At 43.2% G+C, this 14181-nt stretch overlaps 1 protein-coding gene across 2 annotated transcripts in view; it reads right to left on the reverse strand.

The window, feature by feature from the left end:
- TEAD4 (TEA domain transcription factor 4) overlaps positions 1-14181 on the reverse strand; it is a 51564-nt gene that overhangs the window by 34033 nt on the left and 3350 nt on the right. The window contains exons 2-3 of one of the 2 annotated variants that reach the window (XM_039561247.1): positions 8749-8803; positions 2803-3057 (exon numbers count right to left, since the gene is read on the reverse strand). In XM_039561247.1, coding sequence (XP_039417181.1) covers positions 2803-2809 — 7 coding nt within the window. In that variant the 5' untranslated portion in view covers positions 2810-3057; positions 8749-8803. The remainder of the gene's footprint in view (positions 1-2802; positions 3058-8748; positions 8804-14181) is intronic. The other variant, XM_039561239.1, reaches the window with a different exon arrangement.

A 14181-nucleotide genomic window follows, 5' to 3' on the forward strand; every position in this document is an offset into this window, starting at 1 on the left:
AGGGCTTGCACCCAGAGCGTGCTGTGGCATGAGCTTAGTCAGGATGCTGCCTCCACACTAAAATGGAACGTGTCGAGTATAGAAAGAGACAATGGAAGGAAAGGCAGCAAAGGAATCGAGATGCAGATTATCAGTGTACAGAGAAGAGCTTGGCTGACTTTGGTGTGAAGGTGGAATCATGTTCAGTCAGCAATCAGCAGACTGTCGCCTAAAGAGCTGTAAACAAGCTGACTTTGAAGAGGCATGGAGACATGAGCATGTAGAGGCTGAAACACACCTTTCTGTACAATTTTAAATGCATTTAAGCGAAACAGCACAAATTCTTTATTTTGCCTCAATGCACTTCAGCTAAAAGCTGCCAACTTTAAACTGACGACAGCTTGCCTCACAAAAGGCGAGAAGCATGTAAATTGCACGTAGGAGAGATTCTGAGACCTGGAGCATCTTGCCCAACATAGTAGTACCACACGAGCCACTGCTCAGTGAGAAACAGTGAAATGGTCCCAGTTTTGTCAGGGAAAAGGGGCATACACAGCTCTCTGTAACACCTCACCCCTTGGTTCAGAGAGCTCTGTGCCAGTCGGTCAGAGGGTGGATAAATAACCATCCCATCAGAGGCAGGGCCAGCTCCACATCAAGCTTGCCCTGTTCCACGAGCTGGCTTGTGAGTACTGAAGATGAAATCAGGGACTATATTTATTCTCCCTGCCCGGTCATATCTTTCTATAGATCCCAGACAGGGCCCCACTTCCTTGGCCGGGATCCTGGAGACGAGTAAGCAAAGGAGGGCATAAATCAGTGCCTGGGTTCTGTCAGGAGCACACTGAACCAACCGTCCACACTCAGAACAGGTGCACTGAAGGCAAGCAGGGACACTGTCCCATTTGGAGTAGTGGGGGAGGGCTTGCAGAAAAGCTCTTTATTTCTTCTCCCTGAGCTTACCCTAAACTTTTCACCCTGCAACTGGGTTATTTACCTTCTGCAGTTCACCAGTCCAGTCAACTAGATGTCTTCCACTTAACACCAATCTATGCTAAGTCAGGCTCAGCTAAGTCTCATTGGTTTCTGTAGCCCTTCGTACTTCACTTTTGCTCTCATTTCTTTTCTTGTCTTTCACTCTCTGCTCTGACACATTCACTCCAAAGCTGAAATACTTCAAGGACCGTGCAAAATATTCAGTAAATTAACACAATCTTAAAACACAACTGTAATTTTTCACCGGTAATTTTAAAAGTCACCCATCATGAAAAGTAGTGCAGATATAGAGCAACAAGGAGCATGTCACTAGTTCATGCTTAATAACCATGGGGTGGATTCTCAAGTAATATTTTAGTCTGAGTAACATGTTAAGCAAGCATTGCTCCCTAAAGAAGCAGTCTTACTTTAACCTCAGTCATGGCTGCTCATTCCCAATCTCACCATCCTTTCTCTAAACACCAGCACAAGCAGGTGGGCAGTATCCCAATTAAAGTTCACTTTTTTTACCCGTTCTGACCACGTTAGTTTTAAGCTGGATCAGTTCCCCGGTTGGTTCCATAGCACATCCACAAAAATGTCTGCGCCAGCACAGAGCAGGAATTGGTGTCTGCCTAAGAATACTGGCCCTAGATTAGCCTCAGGGTGATCAGCCTTACCCAACCTATATGGCTCTTCGCAGACACAATGATGTATGTACCCAGTAAAACCATCCACTGTAGATAAGGCCATGTAAACAAGACCCCACCCACGCTCCCACAATCAGAGCAATCTATTCCCTTGCTCAGGGAACAATGGCCTGATGGGTGAACAGAAACCTGCAGAATGACTTGTGAAGTGCTCATTAGGAAGCTCCAGGGCATGCACGGAGCATCCCATGATGGGGCCGGTGAAGACAGGCAGATTCCAATGTACAGGGGTAAAAAAAATAGCAAGCACTGACTGGGTAGAAAGAGGGCTGCCTTCTGTAAGATCCTTGATAGTGTTCTGAGAAACTGGCCACCTTGGGACTTAAAACCAAATCCTGGGCATTCAGCCTTTGCTTTGCTTTTTAGTCGCAGAAGTACCAGGTGGCTTCTTGCAATACTCAGCTAGACAATCCAGGCCAGACCAACATTTTATGAACACAATCAAAAGAGAAATTTTAACTGTGGAAAAGGTCAAAGATCCAATTCAAAAGTATGTCTATCACATATAAAGTTGACTTCTGCTGCAGCTGCAAGCCAGAGCTTCTCTGTATTCAGGGCTGGGTATCTGGTTAGCTAGATGAGAAGAACCCACAAGTGAAAGATACTTGTACCAGAGCTATGAGAAGGCAAACTACAATGAAAAGGAGTACACAGAACTTTCTGCCCTTCTTAAGATCTGAAAAGTGTAGCTAGTAAATGAACTGTAGGCACTTGCACACCAGCAGAGCCATTCAGGGGTTCAGGAGCTGAACTTCTGTCCTGTAGCACCAGACATAGAGTCCATCACCTGATCTTACCTCCAACAAGAACAGTGAAGACAGCAGCAAGAGATACCATAAAAGATAGGCTTTGTCACACCATTAAGACATTAGATTATATGTATTTATATATAAAGATTCGGTCAGTAGCATGCTCAACTCTGAGATCTACCTTATTGATAGTCCCCTGAAAAAGATACCTATAACTCCGTCTCCTTTGCAATGTCAAGATCTTCACACCGATTTTCCTAAATACAACTCGAGGCAACCAACAGCATCAGCCTGGGAACACCTGAGAGAAGGGAATTCACTCAGAGCATCACTGGGTGCACAGGGCAGGCTGCCTGGAGCACTGTGTTGTGCCCTTGGTCTCTCCTTACCATACATCTTGCCTTCGTCGGACAAGATAATCTTGCGCCGGCCGCATGGTGGGTAGATGGCTAGCGCTTCCTGGAAGCTCTGCTCGATGTCTGGACTCCACACGCCCTCGGCGTCATTGTCGATGGGTTTGTCCAAGGCCTCGCTGCCCCCCGAGTCGTTGCTCCCCTCAGGGGAGGTGGGAGAACTCCACTCGTTGGAGGTAATGGTGCCAGCTAGAAACTCCAAGGTGCCACGTGGAGGAGCAGACTCAGAACCTGCAATGGCAAGCACATCCCATCGGGCAGTTAGAAACCCTCCTCGCTAGGAAAATGGAGACCCTAAAGCAAAAAAAAGTTAAAAAAAAACGCAGTCAGGAGGGGTTTTACTTCAAGTTTATCTTAAACGATAACCGCGTGTTGGATTTTTATTTATGTTGAGATGAAAACCCTTTCTACAAATCCTTCTAAAAAAACAGCCTGCTCCAGTCTCTCTTTGGCTCATTAACTCTGTCACTTCCCAGTTCTCCTCAGAGGATTCTTCTTGTGTCCTTATCTGCTTTATTTCTTTTTCCCTGCACTGTCATTATCCATGTAATTGTTATTTAACTTTCTGAAGCACACATAGATGGATTCAGTCTGTGTGAAAGACTATGCAAAATAAAGCAGTGATGAATTATCTAGTCATCACTGAGCACTGGGGTTGAAATTTTCTTAGATACTGTTTCACTGGATCAGACTTAGTAGTTGGTGTCACTTCTAACACTGACATTTCTTCTCAAGGATCAGCTGTGCTTTAAAAAAGCCGTTCCTGGAGCCAGACAGTTTAATGCAATGTCTTCCAAATCCCAGCATCATATCCTGGCAGGAGTAGAAGGCACCACAGTACAGGGGTGACAGCACTAGGTAGCAGGTCAAGAACCAAGGTGCTTAGCCTGTTGTTACTGCTCATCTTCAGAACGACCTCGGGCAAATTCCCTCAGTTTCCTCTGCCTCTCTGCCCCTTCATCACTTACCAGTCTCAGGCTATTAGATTTGCCACTGGGCAGGAGCAGAAATTGGTTTCTCATTGAACCTGAGCTGGCAGCTGCTAGCTCTTGAAAACCACAATAAATTATAGTCTACTTATAAATGCCTACAGAGAGGCTGAAGCCTTTGAGCGGAGCTGCTGAAACACTCATTGAGAAATTGACTTCAGACCACACAGACACTTCCAGTCAACCAGGCAGGAGACAAATGGCTTCTAAAGACACAGATCATTCTTCTGCCTTAATCCCAAAGCTGTTTGTTTATCATTTTAATAGCTTTGTTATCTGGACTACAAAGAACATTCACAAGCCAGCATTTGAGAATCCAGCCAGAGTTTGAAACTTCCCTCTCTATCACCACATTGAACTGGGTAGCAAGAAAATCAGAATAAGGACTTTTTTTCCAAAAGCGACAGAATCATCAAACCTGCACTGAATATGAGAGTAAGGAGAGAGGTCTGACATAACAACTGTCTAGCTCAGAAATATCCCAGTGAAAATGTAAAGAGAAACAGAGGAGAAATTTGAGTGTGGTATTTGTCAAAAACTAGCTAGAAAAAAAAATATGTGCAGTTATGCCATAGTTGATATAGGGGAAAAGCAGTCCATTCATTCAACCTCAGACCTTCAAAAATTCAGGGCTCATGGCTCCAGAAGCTTTTCTGACATAAACTTTTTTTAGGTCTTTCTTTCATTTCTTACCTCTTTGGATTTTGTGTTTTTAAAATCTTCTCCAAAACCATAATGACCAGATTTATTTTTTTTTAATAAAAGCTGAAATTCTTGAAGAACTTTAACATTTCAAAAGCTGAAATTGTAAAGATTTGACAACACTGGCACTCAGAAGGTTTTGCTGCTCCTTAATGACTTTAAACAGCAGCAGATACATTTTTTACATCTCCAAAACCCACCAAAAGCTAAGGAAACAAGTAAGACAATACTGGGCCTTTGACTAATTTCAATACAGACAATGTGAATTAGACAAATAATTAGACACAGTGTAGTGTGCAGCCTTTTAACAAATAGGTCACAAAGACATTCAGAAAACCCAGTATATGAGTTATTTCCTGTGACAGTATTTGACACACACAAATCACTGGAATGGCCTACCACTGCTCATCCATCCATTTCACCGCCTACATGAGATTATTTCAATCCTCTTGATCCACGGTATACTATTTCAGAGCTCTAATGAATATGGAAAGAAATAATAAAATGGGAGGTGAGAGGGGCAGAAAGGGGAGCTTACACTTGGCTTTTTACCACTGGGACAGACATCCCACACACACTGTGAATGGCACCAAGGCCAGCAATGTGACTTTAAGAGACCCTGAAATGAAGGGTAACAGTTGCTTCCATCACCAAACATTCCCCCTTTCACTGACAGATGCTAATAAAAAAATTACATGGGTATTCAAGAGATTGTCCTGCTGGGGAATCAGTGTAGAGGAGTAAGCTTTCCACAGGGAGACTCTGACAGGGAAACAGAATTTATCTGTTCCAAATGTTCTCCTTTTGATATTCCCCAAGCATCCCTAGTCCCTGGAGGCCCTCCAGACCCTCCATAGTTAACGCACATTAAAATCTCCACAAACACAAGGCCCAGGCTGGTTTTAAGTTATGGTGACAGGCTGAGAAATGGAGGGTTCAGAAAGAAACCCAAGGTGTAACAGCAAGTGTATTCATCACACCACCTGCACTGGGAGCTGCAAACCTCACACGAGCCAGCAGGCTCCACACCAAGTGAAAACACGCTCCAACTGCTCAACTACAGGACTCCCAAAGCCACAGTCACTGGAAGCTACGGCTCTGCTGTCAAGCCAAATCCCCTAGCAATACATACAGGCAGACAAAGTCATCTCCTAGGGAATGAAGGACCATCATGACCATAAAAAGCATCTACTTTGAATCCAGTTATTTTCATCTCCTTAGTGTCCATGCTGACACAGGGGAATACCTAGCAGATGATTTCATCAGGGCACACTCTTAAGTTGCAACTAAATAAATGTATCTGAAGCATAACTCTCCTCCCCCCACCACATTCACACCCTAGGAGCTGTTGCCTGATCATTGCATATTTTACAAGGCTCTGCACCGGCACTAAGTGCTTTTGGTGACACAGGAAAATCTGGGTCCATTCTAATCCAAGATGCAGAATAACTGGAGGAGAAAACATGTCCTATTCAGTGCAGTGTCAACTCTCCAGACTGTTCTCCAAAACTTAAAGGAAACTTGCACTGACTTAAGCAGATGTAATTTGTACATTAAGGGAAGTCCACAAAGCAAGAGACAGAATATGTGAACTGAGTTTGTGAACTTTCTCTCACACTGGTGTAAATCAAGGGAGATGTGGAACATAATAGCAGTGACAGAAGAAATTATATAAATCTTGAGTGACCAGACACTTTTTTTTTAATGCTTCTTACTTTTTGTGCCTTGCCCAGCAATGTTCTATCTCAAGGTACAGCTAGGTCAAAAGGAACCGAAATGTGCTATTATGCCCAATCCCAACTTTTCTACAATTGGGGCCTGATTCTGCTTTCCCTTCTTGGTACTAAAGCTATTCCTGATGGATGATGAAAAACGGGGAACCATACAGACTATAAAATCAAGGATGTTTGGCCATCTCCAGCTAAAACCTCTGTAATTACTCAGATTACAGAGCACACTAGCAAAAAATCTTACTTCTATTTGAAAACTTCTGAAGAAATTCCATAGACTGAAATGGCCATGGAAATCCTTATAACTCTATGCCCCTAGATCAGTAAGATGCCAAAGGCTTAACAGGTCTGCAAAGTTTCCTTAAATAATGTTGCTTAACTAGTGAACTCCACGTGCAGTCCCAGGCAATACTCTGTGCTCAGAAGCAATAGACAGTAATTCAGGGAGTCCTGGCTGGGTGCTATCTGATCTGTTGGTCTCTGCTTTGGCTGAACACTTTCAAGCCTTCTGTCTCCTGCACTGTTGATCTGAACTCAGTGGTGGCCAAGATGACCACTCATTAAACTAAGCAAAGCAAACTAAAAAGAAGCTGGGGGCTAAACCCCGTGGTAAATTACTTTATTAGTATGGCAAATTGGAAAAGTGGCAGTGAAATCACCTCCCATTGAATGAGCAATCTGGTGAAAAACAGGATTTTTCAGAAACACGAGATTGTCGAATGTCTTATTTATAAGAAAGGTTTGAATGATATTCATTAGTAACTTCTTTAACAAAATACAAATGTTTCAGTTAGCATCTACTTTTCAGCTTGCTTCTGTCTTCCAGTCAATAGTAACTACATGCATACAGCCTGGTAACTTTAATAGTTATTTGTATTACTCAATGTTCTAATATTTCTAAATATTTTAGTATTTATTTTAAGTTCTGCCTGTGGAACAGTTTGTAATCACAAAGCTTTCTTCTGATGTGGAGGGAATTTAATTCCGAAAGCACTAAACAGACATCCCAGACATAATCACACAATTCCTTCCCATGTGAATTCCCTTACCAGGCACAGTTCTCAGGAACAGTGTAGTCAGAGGATGTTGTCCCATACTCATAATAGCAAGTTTTGCCAGAGGTCACAGGGCTTGGTGTTTGTTCTCTTGAGATTCCCTCAGTCTGAACTTACGTCCCACTCCTTGGCTTTTGTACTTCTGTGATTGTACCTTACAGTTTTTCTAATTCTGATCCCGCTCTTATTTTACTGAGAGATGATTAACTATTTTTCTTTATAGGATCCAGGCATGGCTTCTGTCCCAGGTTCAAAGACACAAGACCCCTCAAAGCACATCCACCTCCTCATCACAGTATCTCTTCCTTCTTAATGTTTCACTCTGTCCAAATACTGTTTCTTATTCACTCTTGCTGCCTGTTTTTCTTTCTGCCGTGGTCATTTCTTAATAAGTCACTCACAAAGCAAAACCATGGAGAAAGCACAAAAATACTTCAGCTCCAGCAGCTTTGATTTAAGTGTTCCAATTCTGATAATTTCAACACTAACTCTCTTTCCTTTCACAAATGGTATCTCATTGAGATTCAGAGATCCTGCAGGGCTAGACAGCTGCCAAGAGCCCTTCAGCCAACGTCTCACTGACAGGGAGCACATCTTTAAACAGACTCCATAGTCTGACACATCTGCTTTCTAATATTAATCCCTCAGTCATAACTGTTGGTAACAGCTCCCTCTTAAGTGTTTGTGGCAGCTGCTCAACACAAAATCATACTTTCCTGAGGATCTGAAAAATTGCAGCCAGCTGCCTCCAGTTGTTCAGTTTTCTTAGAGCTGCTCTGTCCAAGAGACTCCCCCCCACTCCATGGCCACCCCCTTTCCCTGTTGGAACCGAGCACAACACACTGGGCAGAGATGTCCCCTTTCACTCACCCCTCCCAGGCAGGGGCGCTTGCCAGCACAGCCGCGTGGAGTCGGACAGGCGGTTCCACTCCTGCTCCTGAGCTGGCTGCACCCTGAGGAAGTAGCTGTGTTTTACCAAGAGCATCCCTTCACCTTCGGTCTCATTCACTGGAAGTGCAGGCTGTGCTGGCAGGGATTGCTTCACCTTGCAGATACTCCTTGGCGTCATTGAAATGCAAACAAACCCAAACAATTCCGGTATTCACTACCTCAGTAACATGAGCCAAATACTGCTACTGTAGAGGATCCGAACCACAACATTTTCATATCAGATCAGCAGTCAGAGAATTTTTTTAAAAAAAAAGGTTAGTTCAGCTAGAACAGATGATGTCCCGCTGCTCAAACTTTAGAGTGTATTATATATATAAGAATAAGAAAACCTGGAAACATGAATAACCAGCCACTTACTCCCATCTAGAACACCTAACAAATGATCTTACACGACGCACTCAATACAAGGAGATTTGGGTTTAGGGAAGCAAAAGTCTGCAATACTAAGAAACCTATTGCTCAAGGTACAAGATGGAAGATAGCATTCAAACTTACCAGAGGAAGAAGACTGGGAAATTCTATGGGACACTACAAGAATAGCTTAGCTCCTCTGAAAGAGAAAAATGAGTGCAATCAGTAGATGAGTAGCTCCCAGACGGTGCAACTCAAAGACTGCAGGAAAAACATACTGGAAAGGGAAAAGGTGGGAAAGCAGGTATTCAACAATAAATAAGATTTGTTAAAGCTCGCAGACAAAAGAGGACAAAATCATGGACAAGTTTACAAGGTCTCTGCAGAAAAAAGAAAAAAGGATGCAACTGTAGCAAGCCCAACTGGCACTGAACTGTAGCTAGGAAGGTAACAGCACTTTTGCAGCACCAGGTAGCAACCAGTTCCTCAGGCTCCTTAGGAGCTGCACTCCCATCATTAAAGCAACCTGGAGACAGTGGAGATGGGTGGGTGCAGTTCTCTGAGCCTTTTGAGGGGGCTTTGCTCAAACACTCCGTAACAGCTTAGCCAAGGGCTGAGCCTGGCTGTCATCTCACTTTTTGCCCCGGGCCTCCTGCAATCCTGAGTAATGTTGGCTATTCCCTGTGAATGGCCCTATCCACCCATGACACCAGAGTACTGCTGCATAATCCCATGAATAAAACCAGTTAAGGTAAGTGTTACTGGCTGCAGGGGATGTAAAAGCTCCTAACTAGCCGTAGTGCCAGGCAAGGAGGAAAGAACTGAGATTTCCCTCTCTGTACTGGGCAAGGCAATACACTCGTTACATCCACAGGCTGCATGGTGAGATTTTTGTCTCTGTCTCAACACTGAATAAGACTGGTTTACAAAGGAACGTGCACTACTAGCCTCAGATCATATCCAGCAGGAGGCTGGGCTCCAGCTACTCAGCTTGTCACACTGCCTAACACAAAATCAAGCTTGGTTTGTTTGCTACACCGAAACTGCCTGCAGCAGCTGCTGTTCAAAAGGCACCTGACTTCCCGAGCAAAGCAAAACAACTCTTAAATTATTGCAGTAGCTAGCTCTGGCTGAAACAGAGAGAGGATGTAGCGTCCAGCAGAGTGATATAAATCAAAGCAAGGAGAGAGGAGAACTTCTATCAGTGCAGCCCTGGATAATGCAGTCAAACAGGATGTGATGAGATAAGGCGGTGTGTGGCCTTGCACACCATCCAATCTGTTACATTTGAGATAAAGGAAACAGAGCACAGAGCCTTGCTGCCCTAAGGAGGGGAGAAAAAACCCCCACAATCCAACAACAAAACCCAAAGGCCAGTTCTGATCCCACTAGTCTGGGGGTGGCCAACTCAGGGATCGATCCTGAGCAATGGGCAACTCGTGCCCAGCTCCCATGTACAGGCCACATCACAAGGCCACCAGCCTTGGACTGACAACATGACTACTGGGTGATTTATGTCTCAGCTGGGAGAGAAAAACGAGCCAGCAAGGGCAGCAGAGATTGACACTGCCAGGTTGTGCTGGGATGGAGCCACGCACTGGGCTGGCCCCAGCTCTCAAAGGAACAGTGGAATTCCTGGGGAGTCACTGTTATCTCCCATGTGGGAACTGTTCCCAGAGCTCCCATTCTCCCTGACTTTCCAAGACATGTGGCATGTGTTTCACAGCTTCCCCAACAGATGAAGGTTGTGGCAGGGTGAAAATGGTTCGTCACCCTCGTGCTAGCAGCAGCAGTCACCAGGAGTCATTCTCCATGGAGCTGGTTAGAAAGCAAGAACCAGGAGGAAGTCAGATAATCACGTCCCTTTTCTATCGCAGAAGCATTGGTAGTGTCAGCTAACACAGGAAAATTGTAACTGTCCCATTTTACAGACAAGTGTAGATATTGACTGACTAAAATTACTTGGGAATTACCAAACCAAGCTAGAGACAGAAATAAATCAAGCCAAGCATTTTCCCAAAGAGTATTATTCACTTAATTATTTAAGGATAGGGAACCTTCAGTCGCAACCTTAAAAAAACCTCCTTGCTCCTAATTCCACTGAAATTCAGTTGTCCTGAAAATCTCACCATCAGGCTCAAAAGCCCCCATTTTACCTATGGAAAAATGTATAGCACAAAGATGTGACTGAACCACCCAATGGCAAAATCAGAATAGGGTTAAAAAAGACAAGAAAAGGTTAACTTTAAAAGTGATTTGCAATTGCAAGTGGTAACTTCAGAGGGGCTCATGTTTAACATTGTCTGGAAATAGAGTATCTTTTGACTATTTGCTGACAAGTAACACTAAGCTGAGACCCATAATGCCCACTTTATGATATCAAAATCAAATTCTTGTTTCCTAATCCTGCCTCCTGCTCATGACATCTTTCAAGCTCTTGTCTAGGACTCAAAGATAGATGTTCCAGCAAAGCCTCGCAATTTGGACATCCTTAGCTTCCCATGACACTAATGGCAGAATTGCACATGAACTCAGACAGGAGACAGATGTTTGCAAATCTCATCCAAAGCAGTGAATGTTTAGCTCCAAAACTAGAGTCAGTCTCCAAGAAAAGAAATAGCTGAACCTGGGCTAAGAGACTTAAAAGAGAATAGACAGACAGCGATCACACAACCCATGAATGCAGTCAAATTTCCCTTTCTGTTGTGCTTGCAGGTGGTCTGTGTTGCGGGCATGACCTGTCTGGTCAGGGCTAAGCCCCCTACTAAAGGCTCAAGACAAATGCAAATCAGAAACAGCCAGAACAGGTATATAAAACGGGACAAATGCTCAGTGCTCTTTTCACTTTTCCACCTTCAGTCAACCAATTACACATGTGCTTTGATTTTAGTAGTAGTCTGGCATGAGCTTAAAGGGGTTTGATGCTTGTCATAATGCAATACCTAAGTAAAGAAGAAGCATGATTAAACACCTGCATCACATAAATGAACCCTCCTCATGGCTACCAACCCAGCTGCACTCTCCTGGGGTATTCAGGCACCACCCCAGCTCAGGTTTGGAGTACACACCCATCTGGATCATGCAGCAGGTCAACATTTACTGCTTACACGCTCAGTTCTTAAGGCTGACACTAGCGAAAGTCAACCTTTCTGAAGAACAGTCTGAAATTTCCTAGCAAGGACACACCAGACATTTTTACCAGATTCCAATGCTCCTACCAGTTTGATACGAGACAGTAAAGCCACCCTCAACTCAGACCAGTGTAATTTTGAGTTCAAACTCTTTCCTCTCTCTAAATGTGGCATAAACATGCCGCCATCTCCAACCTGCTGAACACAGAACGATTTCATAGAAACCAAATGAAAATCATGAGAATCTGTAATTACAACCCCAACCCTCAAACTGGAATCAGTAAAAAAAAAAAAAGAAAAAGAAAAGAAATGTCAAAATCTGAAAAACAAACTTGTCCCCACATATTACAGGAAAGCATGAACCTTTTGATTTATCTCTTTGCCCTTCCAGACCCTTCTTGCCAGGAAGGTCAACAGGTTATATACCTTCTGCTGGATTAATCTACAGGAGAACAAGGGCAGCTAGCCAAGCAAAACTAGATTCTTAAAGGGACACGGCCAACCACAGACTCTACTACTCCAGTTTTTAAAGCATGTTCTTACAAATAAAACCTAAGACCAAAAGCACTGCAAAAAGATGCTGCTACTCTATTTTTCAGTTCACATACTGGGTGGAGAAAAGCAGAGATTTACATGTTTCACCTGCACAGTTATTTTCTTCTGATCACATAGATCCTTCACAAACAAGTGGGGTCAGAGAAATAAATAGAATTTTATTATTTTATTTTTATAAAGATAATTCAAAGAGCAGTGAGAGTGCTTGGATATAATCTTCTTACACAAACCTCTCTTTTACACCTTTTTTTCCCCCCCTAAGCTGACTAGCTTTTCAAACCAAAAGACCTGCCTAAGTCCTGCTAGTCTGGTACCAATGAGCTTTATTTCAATGAGCTGTGGCAATGTATGATCAGGTAAAATGAACTTAAGACACATCAGCAAATCGTCCCTCTCCATTTCAGTACACACCTGCTCTGTGTTCTCCTGACATTTCCTCCTTAGTTAAAGCATTCCAGGTTACAAGAGATTACACTATGCCTGGACATCTGTCATTAGTGGCTACCATACTGTTGGAAGGGAGGCACTTTGAGGGCTACGCTGATTTATTCTCTCTGGCAATAGCAAAGCAGATATTTCAAAGGCTTGCACCCAGGCTCTGAAAGCCACTGGCACTCAGAAATACAGGAGTGTAAAACACCTACCCTTTGGCAATCACATTCTAAAGAAGGTAAGAACAAGGTAATTATAAACCTACAAGAGAACAGAAAAACAGAGCCAGTGACTCAGCCAGTAGCACCAGGAACTGGAAAACCTGCCCCTCCCTAGCAGGAAAACGTCTAATTCATATGGTGTTAAAAACAAAGGGGAGTGACTGCATCATCTCCAGAAAAAAGAGGACCCAAGGGGCAGGAACAATAAAACCAAAAACCTACCAAACCCTCCCCCCATCCCAAAAAACCCCCCAGGAACTCAAAACACCACCTCCTAACCCTAAAGAACTCTTTCTAATAATCTAGTCTCAGATCTTGTAAGGAGCTCCACACATGCCAACTCATGGCTTTTTTACAAGGCTCTACAAAGGAACAGGCTGGCATTTATTTAGCGTGGTTGTTGGCAGAAGTTGGAGAGAGAGCAGCATCCGTTACTGTAAATCCTAATAAACCTGATTGCTCCTCAAAGGAGGACAGAAATGCTGTGAAGGTAGAGAATGAAAAGAACACAGTGCACAATGAAATAAGTTTAGATTTAAAATAGCATTTGTTACTCTGTACAGAAATCACAGCTAAAAATTACTTCAGATTGGCATTGGAGAGTACTGATCATATTATTCAAAAATTAACGAATGGCTTCAAAACTATGCATAGTGATATATGTGATATATAATACAGGTACGATATATGATGAGATACAAACAGAACCAACAGATACAGAGGGCATCTACTGGGTTGCTGCAGGGATCTTTTCTAGTCCCATTGTCTTTGACATCTTAAATAAAGATCTAAGACTGACTCAAGGTAACGTCAATGAAACTTGCAGGTGATACAGCATGAAGTTTACAAACATCGGTGGGTGGAAACAACTCAAAGGGTGTTAGTGTAAAATAGAAAATGAAAGAAGCAAGGGAGACAAATAGGACTATGTGGAAAAAGTAATGCAAAGAAAACCCAGAGACAAAATCAAGGAAAAAGCCCTGCCAGAAGCAGGAGCTAAAGACAGGCAAGAGTGACAATGCTGAACAAATGAGAGAGTTGTCTGCAAAGCAAATGCTTCTGCAAAATGACCAATGTGACTTTAATCTGCCTGGGCTCAGATATCACTTCAAGGCAATGAAGAGAGATGAATCACTCCAAACTCGTGGAATATTGGATCTCATTCTGACAAAAAACACAGATAAACTGAAGAAAGTGAAGAGTACAAAAAACCTCCAATAATTAGACCTAGAAAATTG

Source organism: Corvus cornix, chromosome 1 (assembly GCF_000738735.6).
Source record: "Corvus cornix cornix isolate S_Up_H32 chromosome 1, ASM73873v5, whole genome shotgun sequence".
NCBI classification, from domain to species: Eukaryota; Metazoa; Chordata; class Aves; order Passeriformes; family Corvidae; genus Corvus; species Corvus cornix.